Source organism: Pipistrellus hanaki (assembly GCF_964339955.1).
Source record: "Pipistrellus hanaki genome assembly, chromosome: 10".
NCBI classification, from domain to species: Eukaryota; Metazoa; Chordata; class Mammalia; order Chiroptera; family Vespertilionidae; genus Pipistrellus; species Pipistrellus hanaki.
The window spans coordinates 756332-781651 of NC_140512.1; the positions used below are offsets into that span (position 1 = coordinate 756332).

Below are 25320 nucleotides of genomic sequence, written 5' to 3' on the forward strand. Positions count from 1 at the left end.
CAGGGTAATTTTACAGCTGGTACGTCCCCTTTTCCAAATGCACTAAGAGGAGAGTTTCCCGGGCGCTTTGGGGAAACTCCGGGTGGGGGTGGGAGGAGGACTCAGAGACGGGCCCCGCCCCCTTCCGCGGCCCCGCCCACTCGGGTTCGGGGCGGTTGACTGGCAGGGCCCGCGCTCCGCCCCTGCCTCTGATTGGCCTATGAGGTCCCACAGGCTGCTCCAATTGGCTGTCGGAACTCCAGCCGCGCCCGCCGGTTGGCCGCCCGGCCGTTGCCCGGGCGACGCGCGTTGTTGTGGTTGCGCGCGGCGCGGGGAGCTGGTGATTGGCCGCCGCCCGCCCGTGTGGCCTTTGGCGCCGGGAGGCACCGCCGAGACCCGGGCGGGCGGTGGGCGGCGGCCCGGGGTCCGGGCGGGGCGGGGCCGGGACCAGTCCTCCCTCCGCGGCGCCGGTGGGACCTGCACGCCCGGCCTGAGCGGCGACGCCCGCGTGTGGGCCAGGCGGAGGCGGACGGACCGGCGGAGCGGGCGCGGACCGGCCTCTGCAGCTCCGCCGGCGGTGCTCTGCCCTCCGGATCACCGCCATCACCGGCCGGCGCGGTGCGCTGCCCCCCGATCACCGCCATCACCGGCCGGCGCGGTGCGCTGCCCCCCGATCACCGCCATCACCGGCCGGCGCGGTGCGCTGCCCCCCGATCACCGCCATCACCGGCCGGCGCGTCCCCCGATCCCGCGCCCCGTCCCGCCGGCACCGCCGGCATGAGGAACGCCAGCAAGGAGCTGCCCGGCGCCGGCAGCCGCTACGCGCCCTGCGGTGAGTGCCCGGCCCGAGGGCGGCCGCTGCTGGACAGCTCCCGCCCGGCGCCCGGTGCGTGTGGACAGGCGGACGGGACACCCCAAAGCCAGGGGCCAGGGATGCCCCTGCGCCCCCGTCACAGCGAGGCTGCAGGGAGATGTGGGGGGCGGGCGGGCAGGTCCTTTTCCCCTCATTTTTAGAAACAAAACCGAGCTCACTCTGTCCCTGCGGGAGTGGTGGGACCCAGCCCGGGTCCCCGCAGGTTGTGGTCTGCACGGAGCAGGTTTGCCGCCGGCGGACGGGGCGGAGGCCTGTGCCCGGGTGTTTGCCTTTGGTGGGTGCTCCCGTCAGGGAAGGTCTGGAGGGGCGGAGGCCCCAGGCGCCGCTGCCAGCGGCAGGGCGGGCGGCCGCAGCCCCAGCCTCTCGCTCAGAAGTGGGTCAGAGCTTGGCCTTCGTGTGATGATAACCCTTCCAGCCGGAGCTCTGACTGTGACCCCTGGGGGTGGCCGGGGTTCGGGAAGAGGTCTCCCCTTCTCTGCCACGGCTCTCAGCCCATGGCTGACCCTGGGACCCCGAGAGCAGCCTCGCCCCTGGGAAGAAACGCTGAAATAAGCACCTTCGTGCTCTGGCATCCAACCTCACACAGCACGCCGAGGCAGCATTACCCTGGCGCACCGGTGAGGACACCGAGGCCCGGGTCTGAGGATGCTGCGGAGACAGAGGATGCTCATGGGGGTCCCGCCCCTCACCGGGGTCCCTCTGCCCGGCCTGACCCTGTCCTCTAGGCCTCCGTGGCCAAAACAAGGACCCAGGTGTCTCTGGGCACCCTTGTGGGTGTGGCTGTGCCACGCAGCTCTGTGCTTGGAGACGGGAGCTGCCGGCGTGGGTCCTCGCTCTCGCTCTCTCGCTCTCTCGCTCTCTCGCTCTCGCGCTCTCTCGCTCTCTCGCTCTCTGCTGTCTCCTCACTGGTACAGGAGGGTGGTCACAGAAACCCACGGGGGAGTCAGTCACCTGGGGCCATACACGTACACATAACTTTTGAGTGACAGAAGCTGCAGGACGATGCCTGTCCCCTGTGGCCATGTGGGGTGGTGACCGTGGGGTCCAGTGGGTAGGGCCCTGTCCCTCTGAGCTCCTTTGCACCCGGTTACAAATGGCGGACCCAGGGCTTCCAGTAATGGGAAGAATGGGACTCTGTGTTCCCTGTGGATTAATTAGTAATCAAAACACAGAGAGGAGAATACAGCCAGGACTGGGCGCCTTCCCTCTGAGAGAAACGACTCGGCCGGAGTGCGAGCCGCATGCCTGTGGCGCCCTGAACGCGGGCTCTCAGGGTGACTCCCAGGGACCTTTCCACGGCTCCTCCCGCCTCCCCGCCCCCCCCCCCCTCCCAGCTGCGGTGGGGTGCCGCTCACTGCTGCCCCTCGGCCACGGCAGGCGCCGTGTGAATGTCCACGCAGGCGGTGAGCCGGCTCTGGTTCTAAGGGGAAATCGCGTGCCTAAGCCTTTCCCTTCGAGGACCGGGCTTCCTGCTCACGGGGTCCCTGTCTGCGTGCCCACCGGGCAGGTCAGACCGTTCTCCTGTGTGCCTCCTGCATAGGCAGGGCTCTCCAGAGCCCAGAACCAGCAGTGTGTGTGTGTGTGTGTGTGTGTGTGTGTGTGTGAGAGAGAGAGAGAGAGAGAGAGAGAGAGAGAGAGAGGGAGAGAGAGAGAGAGAGGGATGGTGTGTGTGTGTGTGTGTGTGTGTGTGAGAGAGAGAGAGAGAGAGAGAGAGGGAGAGAGAGAGAGAGAGGGATGGTGTGTGTGTGTGTGTGTGTGTGTGTGTGAGAGAGAGAGAGAGAGAGAGAAAGAGAGAGAGAGAGAGAGGGAGAGAGAGAGGGAGTTTAAGAACGGGCTTGCACAGTTGTGGAGCAGGCAGGTCCGAGGCCTGCAGGTGGGCAGCCGCTGGGGCCCGCAGAGCCGTGCTGCAGTCCTGGGTCTGAAGGGAGCTGGGGCTGAAATCCGTCCTTCTGGGACCTCAGCCTTCCTCCTACGTCCTCGCCCTGATCAGGTGTGGCCCACAGGGTGGAGGGCGACCTGCTCTGCTGAGTCTGGAGATCTCGGTGTCACTCACCTTCCCAGCACGCCCGTCCGGGGTTTCTCCCTCCCGGCACAGCCTCCTCCGGGCAGGGACCAAACCCTGCCCCCCTGGCCCTCTCTCCCCAGACTGGTATTACCACCTTCCCATGCAGCGGTCGGAGAAGGCTGTGGACGCCCCGCCCATGTCCCAGATCCCAGGGCTCAGCGAGCGCCGGGACACCCCCAGCAGGCACCTGCTGGGGCCCCGGCGGTACTGGATCAAAGACACGGACTCCGAGTACGTGAAGCTGGCCAAGCAGGGCGGCAGGCCCGGTAAGCTCCGGCCGGGCTCAGGTCCCCAGGGCAGCGGGGGCACCTGCCATCGTCCCTTCCAATGCCGTCTCCCGGCCGAAGTGGTTGGGCCCAGGCCATTGGTGATGGAGGTTATGGGGCAGGTGGGGGGGGAGATGAGATTATGGGGCAGGTGGGGGAGATGAGGTTATGGGGCAGGTGGGGGGGAGATGAGATTATGGGGCAGGTGGGGGAGATGAGGTTATGGGGCAGGTGGGGGAGATGAGGTTATGGGGCAGGTGGGGGGGGAGATGAGATTATGGGGCAGGTGGGGGAGATGGAGGTTATGGGGCAGGTGGGGGAGATGAGGTTATGGGGCAGGTGGGGGAGATGTGGTTATGGGGCAGGTGGGGGAGATGGATGCTATGGGGCAGGTGGGGATGTCTCTCCCCAGGGACAGGCTGTGTCTGTGAGAAGTTAGGCTCCGGGCGGGATTCGGCGTTGGCCCTGGGGTGCTGGCTGCAGAGCCTCAGGAAACCGCTGCGGGCCGTTCCCTGGCCCCGCAGACCGGCCTGCGGAGCCGGCCCCAGGGGGCTCCTGTCCCAGCCTCGCTGGCTGAGCCTCTGGGCTGAGTGGGGCCGGAGCCCCGCTGGGACGGACAGGGAGAGCACGGCCGGGCTAACAGGCCGCTGACCAGGCGAGGGGCTGCCACGGCCTCCACACGCCCTCCCCACCGGCGGCCCTGAGGGCGCTGACCTGTCTTCTGGCTGCCATGACCCCGGAGGCTGTCATGGGGATTAAACCAGAGGGACGGCGTCTGGGCTGCGGTGTTAAAGGGCCGGAGCCGGCCCTCAGGCCCACCGGCAGGAGCACCGGCGCAGGCGCCTCGCTCGGCCGGGTTCAAGGAACAGATTGAGGTCTGAGATTAGATAGAGGACGTGTCCGCCTTCATCCCAGCAATGGCGGTGAGCGTACTGACGGGGACAGAGAGGAGCTGGAGCAAGGCAGACAGAGGCCGGGGGCCGGAGAGGTGCAGGGGGAGGTGACGCTGGCAGCCAGGGGAGGGAGAAGCAGGTGGAGGGGGCAGGGGAGCCGGGGATAGCTGAGGCCCACAGCAGAATGATCCCATTCCCGCAGCTGTCCTCAGTCAGACATGCTTAAAAACCACAAGCTATGCTTTCCGCACCGATGGTGAGAGTCAGTCAGTGTTGGCTGCCGCCATTGTTCCAGGTTCTTACATCCCTTTGCTGTCTGAACCCCCCCTGACACCCCCCCAGCCCCCAGCTGTGGGACAGGGGTGGGGGTGGGGAGGACGGACGGCGAGGCCAGAGCAGCCGAGAGGAGGCAGGGATGGCGCTGGCCTGGCCTGGCCTGGCCCGCGTCTCCCTGGGCTGCTGTGGGGTCAGGGCCAGCCCTCCGGGCCGAGGAGACAGACTGAGGGCCGCGGGGCGGGAGGCAGCCCCTCGGACGTCCGCCGGAGCGACAGGACACCCCGCGGGAGGGGTGGGAGCTGGGGGCCGATGCCTGCTCAGGTGGGGGGGGAGGGGGTGAGCATGGGGGTCCCTCCTCAGCACCAGGAAGCCCTCAGCACCGGCTCCTGTAGCGGAGCAGTGGGCCGTGCACCGGTGCTGCCCGCGGGCCGTGGCTGCTGTGGAGGCCGGCAGAGCCCTCACGCGCCCTCTGGTTTCAGATCTGCTGATGCACCTGGCGCCCGGGGCCAGGAAAGGCTCCGGCAAGGGCTCGCCCGCGCCCGCCGCCTACTCCCTGCCGGACTGGTACGTCCACCACAGCCAGCCGCCCGCCGGCAGCCCGAGGCGGTGAGTGCCCCAGCCCTGCTGCTGCTCCTCCGAGAGGGCTGGGCTGAGCTTTCGAAACACCTGTGGTTTCCCCTGCCCTGGGGCTCTGGGAGGCCGGCCCTGGAGAAGGCCCTGTGTTCCTCCACAGAACCCGGAACGGGGAGGCTGGAGGGAGAGAAAGGGTGGTGCTGCCTGAGGACGGGCAGGGGGAGGGGGAGAGAGGAGCTGGAGGGAGAGGGGGAGGAGGAGGGAGGGTGGGAGAAGAGAAGGGAGGGGGGAGGGAGGGAAGTGGAGGGGCAGAAGGAGCAGGAGGGAGAGGGGAGAAAGAGGGAGAGGGAGGGGAGGGGGAGGGGCAGAGGGAGGGAGGAAGAGGGAGAGGGAAGGGGAGGGGAAGTGGAGGGTCAGAAGGAGGAGGAGAGAGATGAAAGGTAAGAGGGGAGCTCAGGAAGCAGCGGGCAGCTAGGATTGACTGGGGTCTCCCTCGGTCTCCGCAGGGGCCTTGCTGCCTACATGCCAGATTACATGGTTCACAAGGAGTTCAACCCCGGCCTGGCCAGCGGGAACTACGAATTCCGCAGGGGGCCCTTCGACTTCGACGTGAAGACCTTCTGGCAGCGGGAGGCGGAGGAGCTGGACCAGAGGAAGAAGGTGAGGCCGCAGAGCCTGCCGTGCGGTGGCCCGAGGGTGGGCTGTCGCCGCTGGTGCGTCCCCGTGGTCCCTGATGTCACAGGCTCTGACTGTGACCCTGGGACCTCCTGGGGGGCAGGGCCGCCCCGCCCCCGGCAGGCATCGCAAAGTCAGCTTCGTACCCGCACCCCTGGGCCCCACCTGACCCCACCCCCCCCGAGGCACAGGCAGCGAGAGCCAGGGTGCAGTGCAGACCCTGGTCACTCACGGCTTGTCTGACCTCTGTGTGGACGCGGGCATGCTGTATGGACAGGCCGTGTGGACACGGACAGGCCATGTGGACAGGCCGTGTGGACGCGGACAGCCCATGTGGACAGGCTGTGTGGATGCGGACAGCCCATGTGGACAGGCCGTGTGGACAGCAGGTTCTGTGGATGCAGGCAGGCTGTATGGACAGGCCGTGTGGACGCGGACAGGCCATGTGGACAGGCTGTGTGGATGTAGGCAGGCTGTATGGACAGGCAGCTTGTGTGGACGCAGGCAGGCCTTGTAGATGGGCAGGCCGTATGGTGCAGACGGGCCGTGTGGAGGCAGGTTTTCACTGCACGTCAGCCGGTAAACACGGACCAGCTGGGTCACGGCCGGGCATGTTGACCTTACGAGAAGCCGCCTCCCCCATGGCCGCACCGTGTCCCGGGGCCGCTCCCCGCGCACAGGGCAGCTGGGCTCCCCACCCTCACGCCCTGACCTTGTCGGGTTTGACCGTTCTGGCGGGCCCTCCCCTGGTGGTTAAGTGGCGTCTCCTGGCACTGGTGATGCTCCTGCATCCTCTCACGTGCTCCCCTCCCCCTGCACCTTCGTCAGGAAAGCACCTGTCCTGATCTCACCCGCTTTAATTTTTCTTAATTAATTAAATTAACTAATTAATTTAAAAAATTGATTTCAGAGAGGAAGGGAGAGGGAGGGAGAGATTGAAACATCAGCGATGAGAGAGAATTATGGATTGCTTGCCTCCTGCATGCACCCCCACTGGGGATCAAGCCCTGATCCGGGCATGTGCCCTGACCTGGAATCTAACTGTGACCTCCTGGCTCACAGGTCAGTGCTCCACCGCTGAGCCACCCGGCCGGCGTGGCCCGTTTAAAATCAAGCCTGTGTCCCGGAGGCTGAGAGCCCTGTGTGTGGTCTGGAGACCCCGTCCCCACACTGAGCCTGGCCTGCGTCTTGTCCCCTGTGAGCACCGTGGCCGCGTGGGCCGTGTGTGTGTGTGTGTGTGTGTGTGTGTGTGTGTGTGAGAGAGAGAGAGAGAGAGAGAGCCTCGGCCCCGGGCTGCTGAGCGCCTTTCCTGACCAGGCTTGTGTTTCTCTCCCAGGTGCGGCTCCCCGCCATCACCTCCAGGTCCCCCGGCAAAGCGGGGCCCCCGCCGGGCCCCCGAGATCCTGCAGGGAGGCTCTCCTTCCCTCCCATGTGAGTGCTGGCGGCGCCCACACGGGCTTGGTGGGGTTTGGTCTTCGGGCCCGGTGACCAGGGACCGAGAGGCAGCCACGCGGCTCCCGTGGCCGCCACGCGGGGGACACGGCTGAGGCTGCAGCTCCCCAGCCTGGCTGCTGCCTGCTCTCCGCTTCCCTCTCGCAGGAAGTGCCTCTTCACACCCCTCAAATGGTGCTGCAACTGATGGGTTAGCTGTCTAATGAGAGAGAGAGAGAGGGAGGGAAGGAGAGAGGGAGAGAGAGAGAGAGAGAGAGAGAGAGAGAGAGAGAGAGAGAGGGAGACTCCGTGACGCTTTGGGAACAATAAGCATGTAATTTATTGTCGGGATGTTTGCTGGGAACTCAGAATTGCATTAACCTTGCTGCTTCTGCTTGTCGTCAATTTCTCCCACGCCCAGGCCTGGCCACAAAGCCAGTTCCCCCACCAATTTCTCCAAACTCATCAGCTACGGGTACAGGGATGAGTGGCTGCAGCAGCGAGCCGAGGCGGACAAGAGCCCCCCGCAGCCGCCCCCAGCGCCCGAGTCCCCGACGGACCTCGAGGGGCAGGACGCCGAGCAGCTCCCGGACCCAGAGGCTCCGGAAGGCCCAGCGGAGGCTCAAGGTGAGGTGCCCGGGGCCGCCCCCGAGGAACGGTGTTGTCCTGGCGCCCGCTGGCCCTGGCCCCACGGGACCCCACGGGACCCCACGTGGCCGGCCAGTTCTGCTGCCCACACTCCCTCTCTCCACGGCCTGGCCGACACGTGAGCGGTTCCACCAGCTGCTGTGAAAAGTGCACTCTGAGCTTTACGATGGCGTCCTGTGACGTGTTGTCAGGAAGACAGCCTTTGGCGGGTCTTTAAAGTCACTGTTAGAAGCACTGGTTCTTCTTCATGACACTGAGCAACGAACGTGCTTGTTCTTTATTCCAGAGTCTTCGCCAGCAAGTGAGTGCTCTTAGGCCGAGTTTGCACTGAAATACAGCAGTCGCTGGGCACAGAAACCACGGAGGTTCTCCACCTGCAGCCGAGGCCGCCCGGGGCCCCCTCCCAACCCGCACGCACGCCCTGCACACGTGGCGTGGGGCCGCGAGAGGAGAACCACGTGCACTGCTACAACAAGGACATTTTGTTTTGTTTTTGTGCACATCACACACATAAAACCCAGTGCAGTTCAGAGATGTGCACCGTGTCCACGCCACGTGAAGCGTGAGGGCTGCAGTAGCGGAATGGCAGGGCCCAGGCCTCACCTGCACGGGTAGTCAGGGGTTTTGGCATCATTTTTGTGCAGCTTCACAGAGAGAATTACTTCGTCACTGACAAAACATGATCTCGTCAAGATCTATCATTTAACATCGTATAAGCTTACACACTTTCTTTAAGATAATTTTTTCATTGATGTCCAATGGAGAGAGGGAGGGAGAGGGAGAGAGAGATAGAAACATCAATGATGAGAGAGAATCATGGATCAGCTGCCTCCTGCACACCCCACACTGGGGATGGAGCCTGCCATTTGGGCGGGGCGTGTGCTCTGAATGGGAATCGAACCCTGACCTCCTGGTTCATAGGTCGATGCTCAACCACTGAGCCACGCTGGGCTGGCTTTCCTTAAAACTAAAGGCCCAGTGCACAAAATTTGTGCACAGGGGTTGGGCGGTCCCCTCAGCCCAGCCTGCACCCTCTCCAACCTGGGACCCCTGGAGGGATGTCCAACTGCCGCTTTAGGCCGGATTCTGGGGATGGGACCTAAACCAGCAGTCAGACATCCCTCTCACAATCCTGGACCACTCACCTGCCTGCCTGCCTGCCTGATCGCCCTTCAATGCCTCTGTGTGCCAGCCTGATTGCCCCAATGCCCCCCTGCCAGCCTAATTGCCCCAGCTGCACCCCCCCTTTCCCGCCCCACCTGGTCACTCCTAACTGCCCCTCCCCGCCCACTGACGGCCTGGTCGCCCCACACAATCTGCTTGTTCAGTCCTTCGGTCGTCTCTCACTAACTCCCCCTGCTGGCCAGCCATCTCGTGAGGGTGTGAGGGCAGTTTGCACATGACCTCTATGATTCAGGATTATCGGCTACATGCTCCACTTCCCGTCGCCTCACCGCTGTGCTCTGTGTTGCAGGTCCAGGCTCCCCTCCGGCCGCAGGGACGCCCCCAGAACTCAAGTAACGAGCCCAGGATGTGGGGGATCAGGCGCCGAAGGCTGGATGTGAGCTGACGGTCACGGCCGTGTTTACAAGGCTTCGCTCTACGTTACCATAGATTCCGTGAAATACCCTGTTAGGGCAGATCTGACGTCACTGTTGTGCAGGCGGCGCGAGGGGGGTGTTTCTCCGTGCATTTCTCTGGGATGCCGACCAGGTGGCCTTTGGGGCGCCATGCCTCCCCCCCCCCGAAGTCCCGGTGTCTGGGACCCACTTCCTCCCCCTCACCAGCTGACACCGCCGCCGCCGTGGGGACCTGTGGCGGTGCCGTTGCCATGGAAGGCTGTGTTCAGACGTTAGCTAGAAGAAGCTCAGACCCCCCTAGATTGTTCCTGTAATCTCTGCAGAGGTCACTTTTCTGTTAAAAAAATTAATTCCAGAATATTGGGATATACTTTATATTGAGAAAAGGGTTAATTTATTAGACCTGAAAGTTTTAAACATTTAATGTAGAAGCACTGGAGCATTTGCAAGTTTTAAATGTTTGTAATTTTTCAATAAACTGAAATCTATTCTATTAAACATACATTTTGTCCTTCAAGTAAAAATGTCTTTAATTTCAATATCTAACTTCGTAGTCTTTGCAAAAAATTCTTTTGCAGACTGGCTTCTCTTTTTTTATGAGTGTTGCTGCCGTTTGTATGTAATGAGCATTTTTTATATTTTGTATATTTCATTAGTAAAATAATTTCCTAATGGAAGATTGCCAGGAAGACAAATAAGGTCACAAATATTTTAGCTTCCTTCCTGGAGTAACGTATCATGCCCTCGCTCACCTGATTAGAAGTTTCAAATTAGTTTTTTAAATGCGATATTAAGTGAGCTCATGTGTCCATATTGTTTGATCAAACCGATGTCCCTGGGGAATGTATGCACGTGATAAAGTGTGGGTGGCTGTGCGACTGAATAGGAAGAATGTACATTATAATACACTCCTATTTTCCCTCTTTCTTCCTCTCCTCCTCCTCCCCCCTATCCCTCAGTTCCAACCTCATTCTTAAACATCCCCACCCGAAGAGAAGAAGAAAAATACTGGGAACAGTTATTGATAACATACTACTGTCTTTTTTTTTTTTTTTTTAGTAATATTCAACCTCATACCCATATGGGGACATAGGGAGAGAGATAGAGAGCTAGAAACGTCGATGAGAGAGAAATATCGACCAGCCGCCTCCTGCACACCCCCTACTGGGGATGTGCCAGCAACCAACGCACATGCCCTTGATCAGAATCGAACCTGGGACCTTTCAGTCCGCAGACCTCCGCTTTATCCACTGAGCCAAACCGGTTTCGGCCTTTTTTTTTTTTTTTTTTAATGAGAGGAAGGGGGCGAGATACAGAAACATCAATGAGAGAGCATCATTGATGGGCTGCCCCCTGCAGGCCCTACTGGGGATCGGAGCAGCGCCGGGCCCTTCAGTCAGATGCGCTCCCCACTGAGCCACACTGGCCAGGGCCACGGTGACCCGCTCCCACCTGACAAGTGCGTCCTCAGTGTCAGGTTTTCCGGTTCCTGGGCGGCCTCCCGTCCCCTTCCCCCTCCTCCCCACTCTTCCTCCACCCCCGCCCCCGCCCGGGCAGGGACGTGCGGGGGGCAGGCGGCCGGCGGGCCGGGTGGGGAGGGCCGGGCGGGGCGGTACGTGCCGGGGAGCAGGTGGCGGCCGGTCCGGATCCGGCGGCTCCGCGGCGGCTGAGTCACTTCCTCCGCGCCCGCCGCCGGCTGTGCCCGCGGCCCCGGGGGAGGCCGGGCGGGAGGCTCAGGCCGGACCCGCTGCCCGCCGCCCGCCGTCCGCTGCCCGGACACGGCCCGCCGCCCGGGTCCGCTCCGGCTCCTCCGCACGTTCCCCGGGGGCGGGCCTCCCCGTCCGGCCCCTCCGCCCGCGGCCGCGGAGAGTCCCCGGTGCCGCCCGGGGGAGGCGGCTCCGTCCGCAGGCGGGAGGGACCGGGGCGGCCGGTCCGCTGCCCCCGCCCAGCGCTCCGGGGAGAACCGGGCGGAAGGGCGGGCGCCGGGGCGGGGAGCGGGGGCGCGGCCCGGGGCGGGGCGGGCGGGCCGCGGACTCGGATCCGAATCCCCTTCACTACGGTCACCGCCGGCTCTCCTCCCGGCTCTCCTCCCGGTCCACCTCCCGGTCCACCTCCCGGTCCACCTCCGGTCCGGTCGGCGCACCTCGGCCCGCTGTCCCCTGGCGCCCGGTGTCCCGGCCCCGCTCGGCCGGTGCAGAGCTCGGCGCGGTGAGTGTCCGGCCCGTCCGCCTGCGGAGCCGCCGCACACCCCCCGGCGGCCCCGGGCGCCCGCACCTCGCTGTTCCCGGGGAAGTGGGCGCGGGCGGGAGGGGCTGCGGGCGGAGGGAGGGCGCCGGAGGGGGTCCCGGGGTGGGGGTCCCGGGGAGGGGGTCCCCGGGGGAGGGGGGTCCCCGGGAGAGGGGGGTCCCGGGGAGGGGGTCCCGGGGGAGGGGGGTCCCGGGGGAGGAGGTCCCGGGGGAGGGGGGTCCCCGGGGGAGGGGGTCCCGGGGAGGGGGTCCCGGGGGAGGGGGTCCGCGGGGAGGGGGTCCGCGGTGGGGGTCCTCGGGGAGGGGGCTGCGGAGAGAGGGTGCTCGGGGGATGGGGCGCGGGAGGGCGGACTTCTCGCGTCCGCCCACAGCGGCCTCTCCGGCCTGGGCCGCAGGGGGTGTGGGTCCCGGGCGGTTCCACCTGCGGGGCGGAGGGGCCGGTGGCCGCAGAGCCCCCTCCCCAGCCCGCGCTCTCCACGCCGGCGGGAGGGACCCGGACCCTCCCCGGGCCGCCGCGCCCTGGCCCAGCCCCGGGGGCGCACGGAGAACCCTGTGCGATGCCTCCTGCCCCCGGTTCTCTGGAGGCACCTGGACTCGGGCGGCCTTGACCACCGGACCCTCCCCGCGCCCGGCGTCAGGCCGCGCCCCCGCCCCGCCCGGCCGCACCCGCGGATGCTCCTCACACCGCCTGGGTCCGCGGGGACCTTTGGTTCATTCATGGCGGAGCGCGGCGGACAGGAGATGGCCATTTCCTTGCAGGAAAACAAAGCCCTGCGTCCTCCCGGGCCGCTCCCAGGGTCCTGGCCTGGGCAGCCTCAGGGCTTTCCTCCGAGGCCGAGGCAGTGCAGCCTGGGTTCCCGCACACGGAGCGCATTTCCCTTAAAACGGATACGTTAACTTTTCTTTACTGGTCTCTGTCCAAGCGGACTGTTTGCCTTTCCTGGTTGTGAAGTTAATACTCATTGCAAAAGCAAAAGTAAATAACAAAGTGATCCTCTAGCTTCTTCCTCCTAAGGCGAACACTCGCCGCCCGCACAGGGGATGTGTGAACTGTGTTCATGCAGAATGCTGTGAACATCTGAACTGTGTTCATGCAGAATGCTGTGAACATCTGAACTGTGTTCATGCAGAATGCTGTGAACATCTGAACTGTGTTCATGCAGAATGCTGTGAACATCTGCTGGGGGGGGGGGGGGGCCTGCTGACCAGACAAGCTGGGGGGCCTGCCTGGCGGCCCTACAAGCCCAGCGCCTCGCCACCACAGCCGGCGTGAAGCAATCCTGAGGAAGCCGGGCCTCTACAGAAGGCGAGGGGAGCTGCTGCCGGAGCCTCCCCCGGCCTCGGCCCCGCTTCCGGGCCGTGGTCCTTCCTTCGCCCCGTGAGCTCGTAGGAGCTTGTTCTGGGCGGACATCCCCCTGGGCAGTGGTGAGCTCTTACCCACAGGAGCGCCTGTCTGCTTGTACTTTATGTGCTTTATGGTGATGTTAACTCCCTTTCATTTATTTATCTTTACATTTATCTTTATTGCTTTCAGAGAGGAAGGGAGAGGGAGGGAGAGAGAGAGAAGCATCAGTGATGAGAGAGTCACTGATTGGCTGCCTCCTGCACCCCCACCCTGGGATCAAGCCGGCACCCCGGGCGTGTGACCTCCCTGGTCCGTAATTGAGCCGGGACCTCCTGGTTTATCCGCCCCTTTTAACACAAAGGGTATACGACGCCGTCGCTAGCAAAAAAGGGAGGTTACGAGGTATCCAGGCATTCCAGAGTGTTGTGCTCAGAGATGCAAGAACGCGGCAGGCTCGGTGAAGATCACAGTGCATGGTGTCAGGGAGGGAGCGGCCCAGGATGTGACGGCCCGCCACATGTGAACGTCTGACCGTCACTAACATGTGAACGCCTGACCGGCTCTGTGGTCACGTCAGGCCTCTGAGAGGGGGTCAGGTTGTCCGCAGGTCAGAGCAGAGGCTGGCACGCCGCATCCTGGCCGGGAGCCCGGGACCCCCTCCTGCTGCCGGGAGCGCCCAGCCCGGTCGGAGGGCAGGCCGGGCTCAGGACTCGGGCGATCGCGCAGCGGGGAGGAGTCTGAGCTTCGTGCGCGGTGTTAGGAGGCATGTTCCCTAAAACTGCTGCAGCCAGCATTGCCCTCGGTGCCAGGGTCCAGCCTCGCCCGCTGAGCAGGAGGCTGGGCCGGGCCAAGCTGTCAGTCCTCCGGGAAGGTGTCTCAGGACAAAGGGCACACGCAGTGTCCCAGCCCTGGCTGCTCTCGGAGCAGACTTGACAAAAATACGTTTTATTGACTTCAGAGAGGAAGGGAGGGAGAAACATCGGTGCTGGAGAGAATCGGGGATCGGCGGCCTCCTGCACGCCCCGCACTGGGGACCGAGCCCACAGGAGCTGGAGAGCATTGTGCTCAGTGAAATAAGCCAGTCAGAGAAAGATAAATATCACCTGATCTCACTCAGTTGTGGAATATAATGAACAACATACACTGATGGACAAAAACAGACCCGGAGACAGGGAAGCATCAATCAGGCTGTCAAACCTCAGAGGGAAGGCAGGGGAGGGGGGCGGAGAGATCAACCAGAGGACTCTATGCATGCAGAGAGGCCTGACCAACGGACCCCGACACCAGGGGGTGAGTGTGGGAACCCCTTTCACGTCTGGGTGGTTCAGGGTTCCGGGTCAGGGTTCTGGAGAAGGCTGTACACAAATGATAAAAACTAGAAAAGAGTTAATTTGGAAATCCTGGGGGCCAGGCGGGAGCCCACCTCTGTGGGAGGACTGCAGGCTGCTCTGGCCCTGCCATCCCTTTTACTGAGACTCGGGTACACCCATCGCCCTTGGGCAGGAAAGGCCAGTAACAGAAAATTACATAAGAGGTGGAGCTGCTTCAGCTGACAGTTTCCACCAAGCCCTGAGCGGCCTGGCTCTGACCCTCCAGAGCAGTGGGGGTTGTTGACGATGACCAGTTTCTGGCAGGTGAGGGCATGAGTGGAGGGGCAATGGGGGATAAGGACACATAATGTGGTACCTTAATCCAGTGGTCGGCAAACTGCGGCTTCTGAGCCACATGCGGCTCTTTGGCCCCTTGAGTGTGGCTCTTCCACAAAATATGTGCGGGCACGCACGTACAGTGCGATTGAAACCGCACCAGCCTCGGTCCTCCGGGCAGGCCCCGGAGCGGAACCTGAGCGGCCCTTCCTCCGGGCGGTGCTGAGGCCGAGGGGACAGGGGGCGGCCGGACGCCCAGGCCGCGGTCTGCTGGGCCCAGGCCGCCTGTCAGTGTCTGCAGGCTACACGGTCCCGTGACCTGGGACCCTACCCGGGGTCACTGTAGTTCAATCACTTCAACAGGACTGAGGGCTCTGCTCTGACGCCCTCAGCAGGCTGAGCCGGGCTGTGCCTCCAGCCCCCACATGAGCCAGTCGGCAGCAGCCAGCGAGGCTGGGAGCAGAGCCCCTCAGGAGCCCCTGCCCGGCCTCCTCCGTCCCCTCCTGTCACCTATCTCCTCTCCCGTCCCCTCTGTCCCCTCCCAGGCTCCCGGGCTGCGCTCGCACCACGTCCCGTTGACTTGATCTGTGCTCAGTCGCCCTCAGTGTTCTGTGGCTCCGTTGTCCGCCTCACACGGTTCCCCGTTGCCCCCAGGTTCCTGCCACAGCTGCCAGCATGGCCCTCCCGGGAGGTGGCACAGAGGAGCCTGAGCCCCACAGGTGAGCCCCGGGCGGGTTTGGGTGGTGCTGACTCAGGGGTCTGTGCGAGTGGACGGCGGGACAGGCTGGGGACCGAGATGGTGGGCGCAGAGCAGGTGGAGCCTCTTTTAAAATTTCGTTAATGCTCACCCAAGGATGTTTTTCCCACTGGTTTTCAGAGACAGTGGGAGGGAGGGGAGGAAGGAGAGAGAGACAGAGAGAAACATCGATGTGAGAGAGATGCATAGATCGGTTGTCTCCCACACCCACCAGCTGGGGCCAGGGATCGAACCTGCAGCTCAGGGACGTGCCCTCGACTGGGAATCACCCACGTTCTGTGCCTGGGCCGATGCTCCACCGCTGAGCCACACTGGCCAGGGCTTGTGATGGAGCCTTTTGATATTTAAGAGAGATTCACCAATGGGCCGCCTCCTGCACGCCCCCTACTGGTTAAGGAGCCCACAACCCGGGCATTGCCTGACCGGGAATGGAACCAATTGAACGTGACCTCCTGGTTGATGGGCTGGTGCTCCACCCCTGAGCCACGCTGGTTGGGCAGGCCTTTGGGTCTTGGCCACTTTAGGTTCCTGGGGTGCTTTCCAGTTCACTCTCCAGACTGGGGCCTGGGCATGGGGAGGGGGGGAGGGGAGAGGGTAGACAGGCCATAGGGGGTCCCGGGGGAGGGGGTCCTAGGGGAAGGGGGGTGCAGGAAGGGGGTCCCGGGGGGAGGGGGTCCCGCGTGGCGTGGGGCTGTCCTACCCACCTCGGGCCTCACCCCCCTGGGCACCTCGTCGCCATGCGGCCTCGGGACCCGGCGCCCGGCTGACCGCTCTCCCGCGGGGACAGCGAGCGCCCCCTGCAGCTCTGCAACCCGAACATCGCCGCCATGAAGGAGGACATCCTCTACCACTTCAGCCTCAGCACCAGCTCGCACGACCTGCCCGCCATGTTCGGGGACGTGAAGGTGAGGAGCGGGGCTCCCCGTCTGTCTGCCCAGCCGCCCTGCCGGGCCCGAGTCCACGCCCACAGAGGCCGCTCACCCAGCCGCGGGCTGTCAGACTGTCCCGGGACGCCCGTGGTCATCGGGGTGTGCTGGGCCGTACGGGGCAGGGGCGGGACACGGCATCGCTGGGGCGGGACAGGCAGAGGCCGCGGGCCTGGTCCGTACGAACACGCTCACTGCCGGTCCTTCCCCCGCTCAGTGGCTTTTTCGTCTTCAGAGACTTGGTTCTCTGACCCTTAACTCCCGGAAGCTGGCGTCTTCCTGGCTTTCCTCGTGTAAACAAGACGAAAGGGAGTTCTCACACACACAGTGACGGCCTGTAGTTTTCCCAGTCCGCCCTCCACGCCACTTCCCGTGCCCCACCAGCCCCGGCGCCCCAGGATGGCCGTTTGCTGCGTGGGTGGTGGTGAGAGGGAGTAGACAGAGCTGCTTTATTTTGTTATTTATTTTTATTTTTTTAAAATATGTTTTTATTGATTTCAGAGGGGAAGGGAGAGGGAGAGAGAAACATCCATGGTGAGAGAGCATCACTGACCGGCTGCCTCCTGCACACCCCACACTAGGGATTGAGCCCTCAATCCGGGCCTGTGCCCTGATCGGGAATCAAACCCTGACCTCCTGGTTCATAGGTTGGTGCTTAACCACTGGGCCACACCAGCTGGGGCCACTTTACAGATGGGCCGTGGGGCCTGGGCCGCTCAGCGAGGAGCCGTGCCGTCCTGGTCCACCCCGGCTCCCAGACTGAGCCGCTGTCCGTGTGCTGCTCAGAGGCCGCAGGCAGACCCCCCCCCCCCCCCGCCCCCCGGGAAGCAGGCCTGGGCCCCGCCGGGGAGCCGGGGCTCTGCTGAGTGTGACCCGCCCCCAGCCAGGCCCCCAGAATCGCCAGGAGGCGCCCGGGCAGTCTGTCCTGGGCCAGGGAGCGGCATTCCCAGCAGGTTCCAGGGGGCGCCCGTGTCGCCGGGCGGGGGTGGGGTGGGGTGGGGGGGGGGCTCGCCGACGCTGTCTCTGCCCGCAGTTCGTGTGCGTGGGGGGCAGCCCCTCCCGGATGAGTGCCTTCATCCAGTACGCGGCCGCGGAGCTGGGCCTGGGCCGGCCGGGCGAGGAGTACCCCAACATCTGCGCGGGCACCGACCGCTACGCCATGTTCAAAGCGGGGCCCGTGCTGTCCGTCAGCGTGAGTGCCGCCCGGGGCCTGGGCTCTGCAGGCCCGGTCCTCCGCACAGGCCTGCCGGGCCGGGAGGACGGGCGGAACCGGGAGGCACCAGGGGCTGGGCCAGCAGGCAGAGCAGGAGCGGGGAGCCGGGGAGCCGGGAGCAGGGGGAGCCGGGGGAGCCGGGGGAGCGGGCGCGGGAGGGCAGCCAGCTGTGGGCGGCCGGCTGTGTGGGTCCTGGGGATGGCCCTGTGCTCCTTCTGCCTCCCGAGTTGCACGGCTTTTGGTTTCTGTGCCGAGGCTGGTGCTCTGTGGTGCCGGGGTGGGGGTGGGGGGGCAGGGTCGGGGTGAGATGGAGGTGGGGATCGGGGTCGGGGTGAGGGCGCGGCAGCACACGGGCCACGGGCCTGACGCCCTTTCTCCCGCCAGCATGGCATGGGCATCCCCTCCATCGCCATCATGCTGCACGAGCTGCTCAAGCTGCTGTACCACGCCCGCTGCTCCGGCGTCACCGCCATCCGCATCGGCACGTCGGGCGGCATAGGTGAGTGGCCGGGGCCGGGCCTTACCTGTTCTTAGAACGCTGCTGGTGAGCCCGGCTGGTGTGGCCCAGTGGTGAGCGTCTCGACCTATGAACCAGGAGGTCAGAGTTCAATTCCAGTCAGGGCACATGCCCGGGTTGTGGGCTCCATCCCCACTAGAGGGCGTGCAGGAGGCAGCCAGTCTGTGAACCTCTCTCATCATGGATGTTCTCTGAAATCGATAAAAACACATCTTTAAGGGAAAATTGAAGGTTACCAGCTTCAGTGTGTGGTGTGCGGATGGGCCGGCTCCCGGGTGTGCGGGCCGCGCCCTCCGGCCCCGCCCCCGCCCCCCAGCGGCGGTGACCGGCTCCTGCCCCCAGGTCTGGAGCCCGGCTCCGTGGTGATCACCCGGCAGGCGGTGGACGCCTGCTTCAAGCCCGAGTTCGAGCAGCTGGTGCTGGGGCGGCGGGTGGTCCGCGGCACCGAGCTGGACGCGCGGCTGGTGCGGGAGCTGGCGCAGTGCGCCGCCGACCTGGACGAGTTCCCCACGGTCGTGGGCAACACCATGTGCACGCTGGACTTCTACGAAGGTGTGGGCCGGCCCTGCGGGGGGGTGGGGGGGAGAGGGAGGGGGCCGTCCCCGGTCTCACCGGCGCTGTCCACGGCGGCCACGCCTGCGGGAGAGGCGTGCGGGCTCAGGGCAGGCGGCCGGGCAGAGCACCCCTGCGCCCTGCGGGAGCCCCCCTCGCCCCGCCGTCCCCAGCAGGGCCTCTCCTCGCACCCGCAGGGCAGGGCCGGCTGGACGGGGCGCTGTGCTCCTACACGGAGCAGGACAAGCAGGAGTACCTGCGGGCGGCCCACGCGGCCGGCGTCCGCAACATCGAGATGGAGTCGTCCGTGTTCGCCGCCATGTGCAGCGCCTGCGGCCTCCCAGGTAGGCGGACACGGGCTGCCCCCTCCCTCCTCCCGCCCGGCCCGCCCTCCCGGGGCCCACCCCGCGTCTGCCTCCGCCCGCCTGCCCCGCGGCCTGCGCTGGACGGGGATCGCCTGTGATGGTCGCAGGGCCGAGGGCAGGGCTCTCAGTGTCTGTGAGTCTCTCAGGTTTTCCGGGCCACGGCCACCACCAGCCCCGCGCTGGGTCTGGCTTTCAGACTGGGATTTCGTCCCCATCCACCCTGCATTGGGGTGTATCCCTCCCATCCCCGGCCACCCTGCAGGGCCAGCTCTGGGTGGGAGTCCTGCCTCCCAGTCCGGGATGTGCCTGGGACTCGGAGGGGAGTGAAGGCGGAAGGAGCAGGAGGGGGCGGGGCGGTGGCGGCTGGAGATGGCCCCAGACCCTCTGTGGGTCAACATGCCTGTGGGTCCCCAGGGGGCCCGTCTCAGGAGGGATGGCAGGTGGCACCTTGTCTCCTAGACCAGTGGTCGGCAAACTCATCAGTCCACAGAGCCAAATACCAACAGTACGATTGAAATTTCTTTTGAGAGCCCAATTTTTAAAAAAAATATATGTTTTATTGATTTTTTACAGAGAGGAAGGGAGAGAGATAGAGAGTTAGAAACATTGATGAGAGAGAATCATTCATCTGCTGCCTCTTGCACACCCCCTACTGGAGATGTGCCCACAACCAAGGTACATGCCCTTGACCGGAATCGAACGGGACCCTTCAGTCCGCAGGCCGATGCTCTATCTTTAGGGGTGTCGAACTCAATCAGAGAAGGGGCCAAAATCTAAAATCCAGCCTAAATCGAGGGCCGAATGGTTTACTGAGCAGTCATAAACTGACAATGTCATAAACTGACAGCGGAGTGCAGTGATGACAGCGCGGTGCGGGCCACATTGCAAGGCCTGGCGGGCTGGATTTGGCCCGCGGGCCTTGTGTTTGACACATGTGCTCTATCCACTGAGCCAAACTTGTTTCAGCAACAGCCAAATTTTTTAAACTTAAACTTCTCTTAACGCCACTTCTTCAAAATAGACTGGCCCAGGCCTGGTATTTTGTGGAAGAGCCACACTCAGGGGCCAAAGAGCCGCCTGTGGCTCGCGAGCCGCCGTTTGCCGACCACGGGCCTAGGCTGAGCTGGAAGCCCCGCCTCCCCTCTGACTGACCTTTGCCCCCGCAGCGGCCGTGGTGTGCGTCACCCTCCTGGACCGCCTGCGGGGGGACCAGATCGGCAGCCCCCACGACGTGCTGGCCGAGTACCAGCAGCGGCCGCAGCGGCTGGTCGGCCACTTCATCAAGAAGAGCCTGGCGGGGGCCGCGGCCCCCGCATCCCGGAGCCAATGCCAGTGAGATGGCCGCCCAGTGGCCCCGCATCCCGGAGCCAATGCCAGTGAGATGGCCGCCCAGTGGCCCCGCATCCCGGAGCCGATGCCAGTGATATGGCCGCCCAGCCCGCCTGCTCCCCTCCTCCGGCCCCGGGGCGCGCTCATGCGATCGGCCTGGTGTGGGTTTTCTGTACGAACGTTCCCCTGAAAATGGAAATGTTTGGGGGAAATGTCAGACTTTTAAACGCTGGTGGTTGTCTGATTTCACTTCGCTGAGCACGGAGTCTGAGCCCGCGGCCGGAACAGTCACTCCCAGGTAACTTCCAGCCGCGGCAGCGAGCCCCAGGCAGCTCCGGGGGGCGGGGGAAGTGCCGGGAGCGCACGCACACGCGTGTCAGCGGGCCCTGAGCAGCATGGCTGTGAGCCCGCAGGTCCACTCAGACCCGGAGTTTTCCTTTTACAGATGGTATCTTTAAAAACCGATTTTTAGGGAGAGCGAGAGGGAGAGAAACACCGGTTTGTTGTTTCGCTTATTTACCCATTCATTGGGTGCTTCCTGTTTTGAAATCCTCACCTGAGGATGTTTTTGTTTTTAATGGGTTTTAGAGAGAGAGAGAGAAATAACATCATATGTTGCCTCCAGTACACTCCTGACTGGGGATCGAACCTGCCCCCTTGGGGTGTTGGGGTGACGCTCGAACCAGCTGAGCAGCTGGCCAGGCCAGACTCGGGCTTTCTCTTGACCCACAACCCAAGAGGTTACACCCACATTGTCCTGGGTGACTGGCGGCTGGACTCTGCAGAGACACGGAGACTGTCAGCCGAGCAGGAGGTGGTAGCCCCTAACCATTGTGCTTCCCAGCCACCCCCTGCACACACAGCTCACTCCTCGCCCACAGCCACGTTTCCGGCGGAAACCCGTGTGCCCGCCCAACACGCTGCCACAGGGGTCTGCTCCCCACACACCAGCTGAGGGAGCTGGGTCCCAGGGCCTGTGGGTGGGAATGGTCCCCTCGGGGGAGTCAGCGTGGCTCGTGGCATCCACGGCAGAGTGGCCACTCTGGTACTGGGTCCTGTTGTGAGCGCGGAGGAGGGTGGTTCCTGGTGTGCCCCGAGGCCCTCACCCCACCTGTCCTGCTCCCCCGGCTAGTCCGGCTCCGCTCTGGCGGGCAGCCGTGTGACCGGGGGGGTGGGGAGAGGAGAGGGAGGAGAGCAGGGCAGTATCAGACCTGTGGGGGTTCTGTGGGTGTGGTCCATGCATTCTATAGAAGGCCCTTTCCTGGGGCTCAGAGTCACTCCAAGCCAAGGGTCAAAGGTCAGATTCGAGGGTCAGAGGTCAGATTCGCCCGCCTGGACGCTCGAGGAGGAGCCCACCCTCCGGCCTGAGGCTGCTGTGGAGAAGCAGCCGGACTCTCCCCTCGCCTCCGGGAGTGGCTGCTGCTCCACCAGGAGGCTGAGCGGGAGGATGAGCCCTGAGGGCGGGCCGTCAGGGCCCCGGGAGCCTGCCCCCTCGAACCCCGGCCCCAGGCGCAAGGCCGGACTCTGTTCTCTCGGCCCCAGGCTCCTGTCCCATCCTCCCATCTGCCCCATTCCCAAGCGCCCACACTCAGCTGGGTGTGCCCGGCAGACTCAGCCCCGCCCAGTGGCACCGGCTCCATCTGTGTGGTTGTCTTGCCTGGGAGGGGTGGGGGGCTCACCTGGCCTGTGGGGCCCCTCCCTCCCTGCCCAGGCACGTGTGGCCGAGGGACTGGCCACTTCCTGGGAGCTTCCCGTCCCACCTGTGGCCGGCAGAGGGGGCACAGGCACTGGGCAGCTGCTCCCAGCCGGAGGGCTGGGTCTCAGGTGCCTCCTCCCAGAACCTGGAGCGAAGGCAGTTGGGCCGGGGACCAGGGCTCCCAGGGAGGACCTGCAGCTCGAAGCTCGGCCTGCACCGCCCTCTGCTGGCCACGGGTGGGACGGCATGTCACCCCACAGGTGGTGCTGCTGTCATGGGCTGTAGGGGGGTGAGGCTTAGAGATGACCTCATAGGGCCGGCCGTGCCCAGCGCAGGGAGCACCTCGGAACCAAGGAGCTTGTTCTGATGGGACAGTGACACCTCTCTCCTGACACCTGGACTCAGAACTCAGTGTGGTTACTAAGGTGACTCGACGTGACCTTGAGAACGCCCTCAAACACGTGTTACCTGGGTTCCTCCCTCTAGAGGGCCAGTCCCTCCCCGCACGGAGTCCTGGCCGGTCCCGCCTCCCTCCCTCCCCAGTGCTGAGAGGCCCTCTGAGAGGGTCAGGTGACAAGGACTGACCTCTCGCTGCCTGGCGGGCCAGAGAGGGCTGGGGACGGTTTTGGGTTTGTTCTGATGAAACTAGTCAGGCGGGGTCTGGGGAGCTGAGTGGTGTCTCAGGCACCTTGTCCTCCGTCTGTCCTCGGCAAAGGCAGTGCCAGAACGCCCCCCCAACGGTGTCTCCCACCCTGTAATTGGGGGGTGATGGGGGGGTCCCGGGGGCGAGGTGTCCCACCTTGTAATTGGGGGTGATGGGGGGGTCCCGGGGGCGAGGTGTCCCGCCTTGTAATTGGGGGGTGATGGGGGGGCCCGGGGACGAGGTGTCCAGGCGCAGGTGAACCTGGGCGAGGCGTTCAGGTGTCTCCACCCAGAGAAAAACCACGCGGCTCAGATGGAAGGTGGGAGTGGGCTTGGGCCTCGCTGTGCAGAGGGACAGAGGGGACCGTCCTCACCGCCCTCCTGCCTGCCCGCGCTGGTGTGGGCGGCCTTCCTCTCGGCGTTCCCAATGGGGTTTGCGGCTCCTTTATTTTCTTAGCTCCGAGGGCACCAGATAGCACGAGAAGATAAACCCTCGTGTTTCTGTCCATCTGTTGTCTTTGGAACAAATGGGCTTTCGCTGCAAGTTGGAATTATGGTTTTCTATTAGAGCGAGGAGACAGGCTAATTCAGATTCGTGAGAAGGGATTGAAACTAGCTGGATGGAATTTCAGTGTCAGAGGAAATGAGTTATTTAAATCACCCAAGAGGTTATTTATTTTTTTCAGGATTTATAAGTTACAATTAAGAAACATTTGGGTCACGCAACTTCTTTCAACTCTAAAACTTCTAATTGCTTTTGCCCATAATTTTAATAAAGCTTTTACAGAGAGACAAAGAGACCATTTTACCTGAAATTGCTGAATAATTTACATTTTAATTTTTAAACTGCATTAGCATAACCTTTCAGAGGGACCAGCCGAGTGTGTGTATGTTAATCTCCTACATCCAAGTCTGGGGCATGCTCATGAGGGAGCCAGTCAGCTCTGACCCAGCACGTTGGGTCGAACCGTGCGTCCAAGCAGGGACAGATGAGTGTGGAGGGAGGGGCTCGGCCCTTCCTGTTCTTTTTAAAATTGATTTCAGGGAGAGGAGGGAGACAGAAACATTGATGAGGAAGAAATGTCTATGGGCTGCCTCCCGCACGCCCCCTACTGGGCATGTGCCCTGACTGGGAAGTGAGCTGGCCACCTCTCGTGATGGGACCACCTTCAGCCACTGAGCAACACCGTCGGCAGGTCTTGCTGTCCTGGATTTAGCCGGTTCTCTCCGCTGTGTGCCGGCCTGGCCACCTCCCCTCGGACTCCAACCTCAATGGAAGGATCTAGTGGAGTGGCAGGAGAGAAGGGATGGGGTGGCAGGGCAGCAAGGACGGTAAGGGGCTGGTCCTGTGATCCCTGTAAGCCCGGCCCGGCACAGAGCACCGGGACCAGCTCTCCTTGGGGGCGGCCTCAGCGTCAGAGCGGGTCCCAGGAAGTTCCATCCTCAGGGCCTTTCAGGCCACGCCTGTCTGCCGCTCCGTGTCCTCCGGGCCTGGGGAAGGGGCAGCCAGCCTCAGCCGCCCAGTCGGCCTCCCTGCAGGTGCCCTCGGCCAGCTGAGCAGCGCGGCCCCTTTGCCAGCCGTGAGAACCGGTCCCTGGGGTGGGCATGACCAGTCCTGCCACAGGCGGAGGTCAGCAGACGCCTCTGCTCCCACAGTCCCGACGCTGGTGCTGATGGAGGCAGTCACGTACAGACCTGAGATGGGAGCACCACGGCTGGGCTTTTCTGATCCTGGTTTTTAGGAAAAACGACAGTCCCCGTGGTGCGAAGTGCTGTTCCTGTTCTCGCGAAGGACCGGGTGTTACCCGCAAAGGGAACCGGGTAGCAGCACTCAGAGGACAGGACGGGCCTGGAGGTGGGAGGCCAGGGAGACCGGGCGCGGCAACAGCAAACCCAAATCCGAGTCTGTGCGTGCGTGGCCGTGCGTGCGTGCCGCCCCCGCCAGGCCGTGGCCCTCTGGCCAGCAGGGATGTGGGCCGCAGTGGAGCGGCCGGGGAGCCGGCGGCCGGGCAGCGGGCCTGTGCGGGGCAGCGCCATGGCGGGACAGCCCTCTGAGGCCGTCCCTCTGAGGCCCGGGCCTGTGCGGGGCAGCGCCATGACGGGACCTCAGGCGGGGAAGCGCGTGAGGAGGTGGGTGACCGCACACTCCGGTTGCCCGGATCCTCCTACCCCAGCGGGGCCCAGGAGCCCGGGCGCCGGCTCGGACGCGGTGCCCTCGCTGATGCAGAGGCGGGAACGACGGGGTTCACTACCCCTTCCGCCAGGGGCTGCAGAGGGAGCGGCCCGGCTGCTCTCCTCGGGGCCTGCCACGCCCGCGCCCCCGGCGGCACGGGCCCAGCCTGGGGACGCGGGGAGGAAAGGGTGCGGGGGCGGCACGGGCCCAGCCTGGGGACAGAGGACGGGGTGCGGGGGCTGCACGGGCCCAGCCTTGGGACACGGGGAGGACGGGGTGCGGGGGCGGCACGGGCCCAGCCTGGGGACAGAGGACGGGGTGCGGGGGCTGCACGGGCCCAGCCTTGGGACACGGGGAGGACGGGGTGCGGGGGCGGCACGGGCCCAGCCTGGGGACGCGGGAGGACGGGGTGCGGGGGCGGCACGGGCCCAGCCTGGGGACGCGGGGAGGAAAGGGTGCGGGGGCGGCACGGGCCCAGCCTGGGGACATGGATGGTGAGGACGGGGTGCGGGGGCGGCACGGGCCCAGCCTGGGGACATGGATGGTGAGGACGGGGTGCGGGGGCGGCACGGGCCCAGCCTGGGGACGCGGGGCGGACGGGGTGCGGGGGCGGCACGGGCCCAGCCTGGGGACGCGGGAGGACGGGGTGCGGG

The 25320-nt window shown here is 64.3% G+C and overlaps 2 protein-coding genes across 6 annotated transcripts; both read left to right on the forward strand.

Annotated features, from left to right (window-relative positions):
• Window positions 1-347: 347 nt before the first annotated feature.
• LOC311629154 (uncharacterized protein C7orf57) lies at window positions 348-9784 on the forward strand. Of its 3 annotated transcripts, none has more exons than XM_084897024.1 (8): window positions 348-811; window positions 2999-3184; window positions 4833-4959; window positions 5433-5586; window positions 6938-7032; window positions 7454-7659; window positions 7967-7981; window positions 9155-9784. In XM_084897024.1, exons 1-8 carry the CDS (start codon window positions 757-759, stop codon window positions 9199-9201), a joined length of 885 nt encoding a protein of 294 aa, XP_084753150.1. In that variant the 5' UTR covers window positions 348-756; the 3' UTR covers window positions 9202-9784. The 3 variants fall into 3 exon arrangements, with proteins under 3 accessions (XP_084753150.1, XP_084753151.1, XP_084753149.1); XM_084897023.1 differs by lacking the exon at window positions 348-811 and adding an exon at window positions 1866-2127; XM_084897025.1 differs by lacking the exon at window positions 7967-7981.
• Window positions 9785-11244: 1460 nt separating this feature from the next.
• Window positions 11245-20387, forward strand: UPP1 (uridine phosphorylase 1). 3 transcript variants are annotated; one of them, XM_084897709.1, is made up of 9 exons: window positions 11245-11468; window positions 15152-15216; window positions 16042-16159; window positions 17214-17372; window positions 17778-17892; window positions 18253-18462; window positions 18660-18806; window positions 19994-20133; window positions 20177-20387. In XM_084897709.1, the coding sequence occupies exons 2-9, from the start codon at window positions 15173-15175 to the stop codon at window positions 20249-20251; spliced, it is 1008 nt and encodes a 335-aa protein (XP_084753835.1). In that variant the 5' UTR covers window positions 11245-11468; window positions 15152-15172; the 3' UTR covers window positions 20252-20387. The 3 variants fall into 3 exon arrangements, with proteins under 3 accessions (XP_084753835.1, XP_084753833.1, XP_084753834.1); XM_084897707.1 differs by having other exon boundaries at window positions 20221-20387; XM_084897708.1 differs by lacking the exon at window positions 11245-11468 and adding an exon at window positions 14217-14485.
• Window positions 20388-25320: the final 4933 nt, after the last annotated feature.

What these genes read in the sequence shown, in the direction of transcription:
- LOC311629154 (XM_084897023.1), top strand. Translation starts at nt 1,875, where the DNA reads ATGTGGGGTGGTGACCGTGGGGTCCAGTGGGTAGGGCCCTGTCCCTCT. An exon ending in CCTGAACGCGGGCTCTCAGG is followed by an intron (nt 2,128 to 2,998) that starts GTGACTCCCAGG and finishes CTCTCTCCCCAG; the next exon opens with ACTGGTATTACCACCTTCCC. An exon ending in CAAGCAGGGCGGCAGGCCCG is followed by an intron (nt 3,185 to 4,832) that starts GTAAGCTCCGGC and finishes CTCTGGTTTCAG; the next exon opens with ATCTGCTGATGCACCTGGCG.
- UPP1 (XM_084897707.1), top strand. Translation starts at nt 15,173, where the DNA reads ATGGCCCTCCCGGGAGGTGGCACAGAGGAGCCTGAGCCCCACAG. An exon ending in GGCCCGTGCTGTCCGTCAGC is followed by an intron (nt 17,373 to 17,777) that starts GTGAGTGCCGCC and finishes TTCTCCCGCCAG; the next exon opens with CATGGCATGGGCATCCCCTC. An exon ending in CGGCACGTCGGGCGGCATAG is followed by an intron (nt 17,893 to 18,252) that starts GTGAGTGGCCGG and finishes TCCTGCCCCCAG; the next exon opens with GTCTGGAGCCCGGCTCCGTG.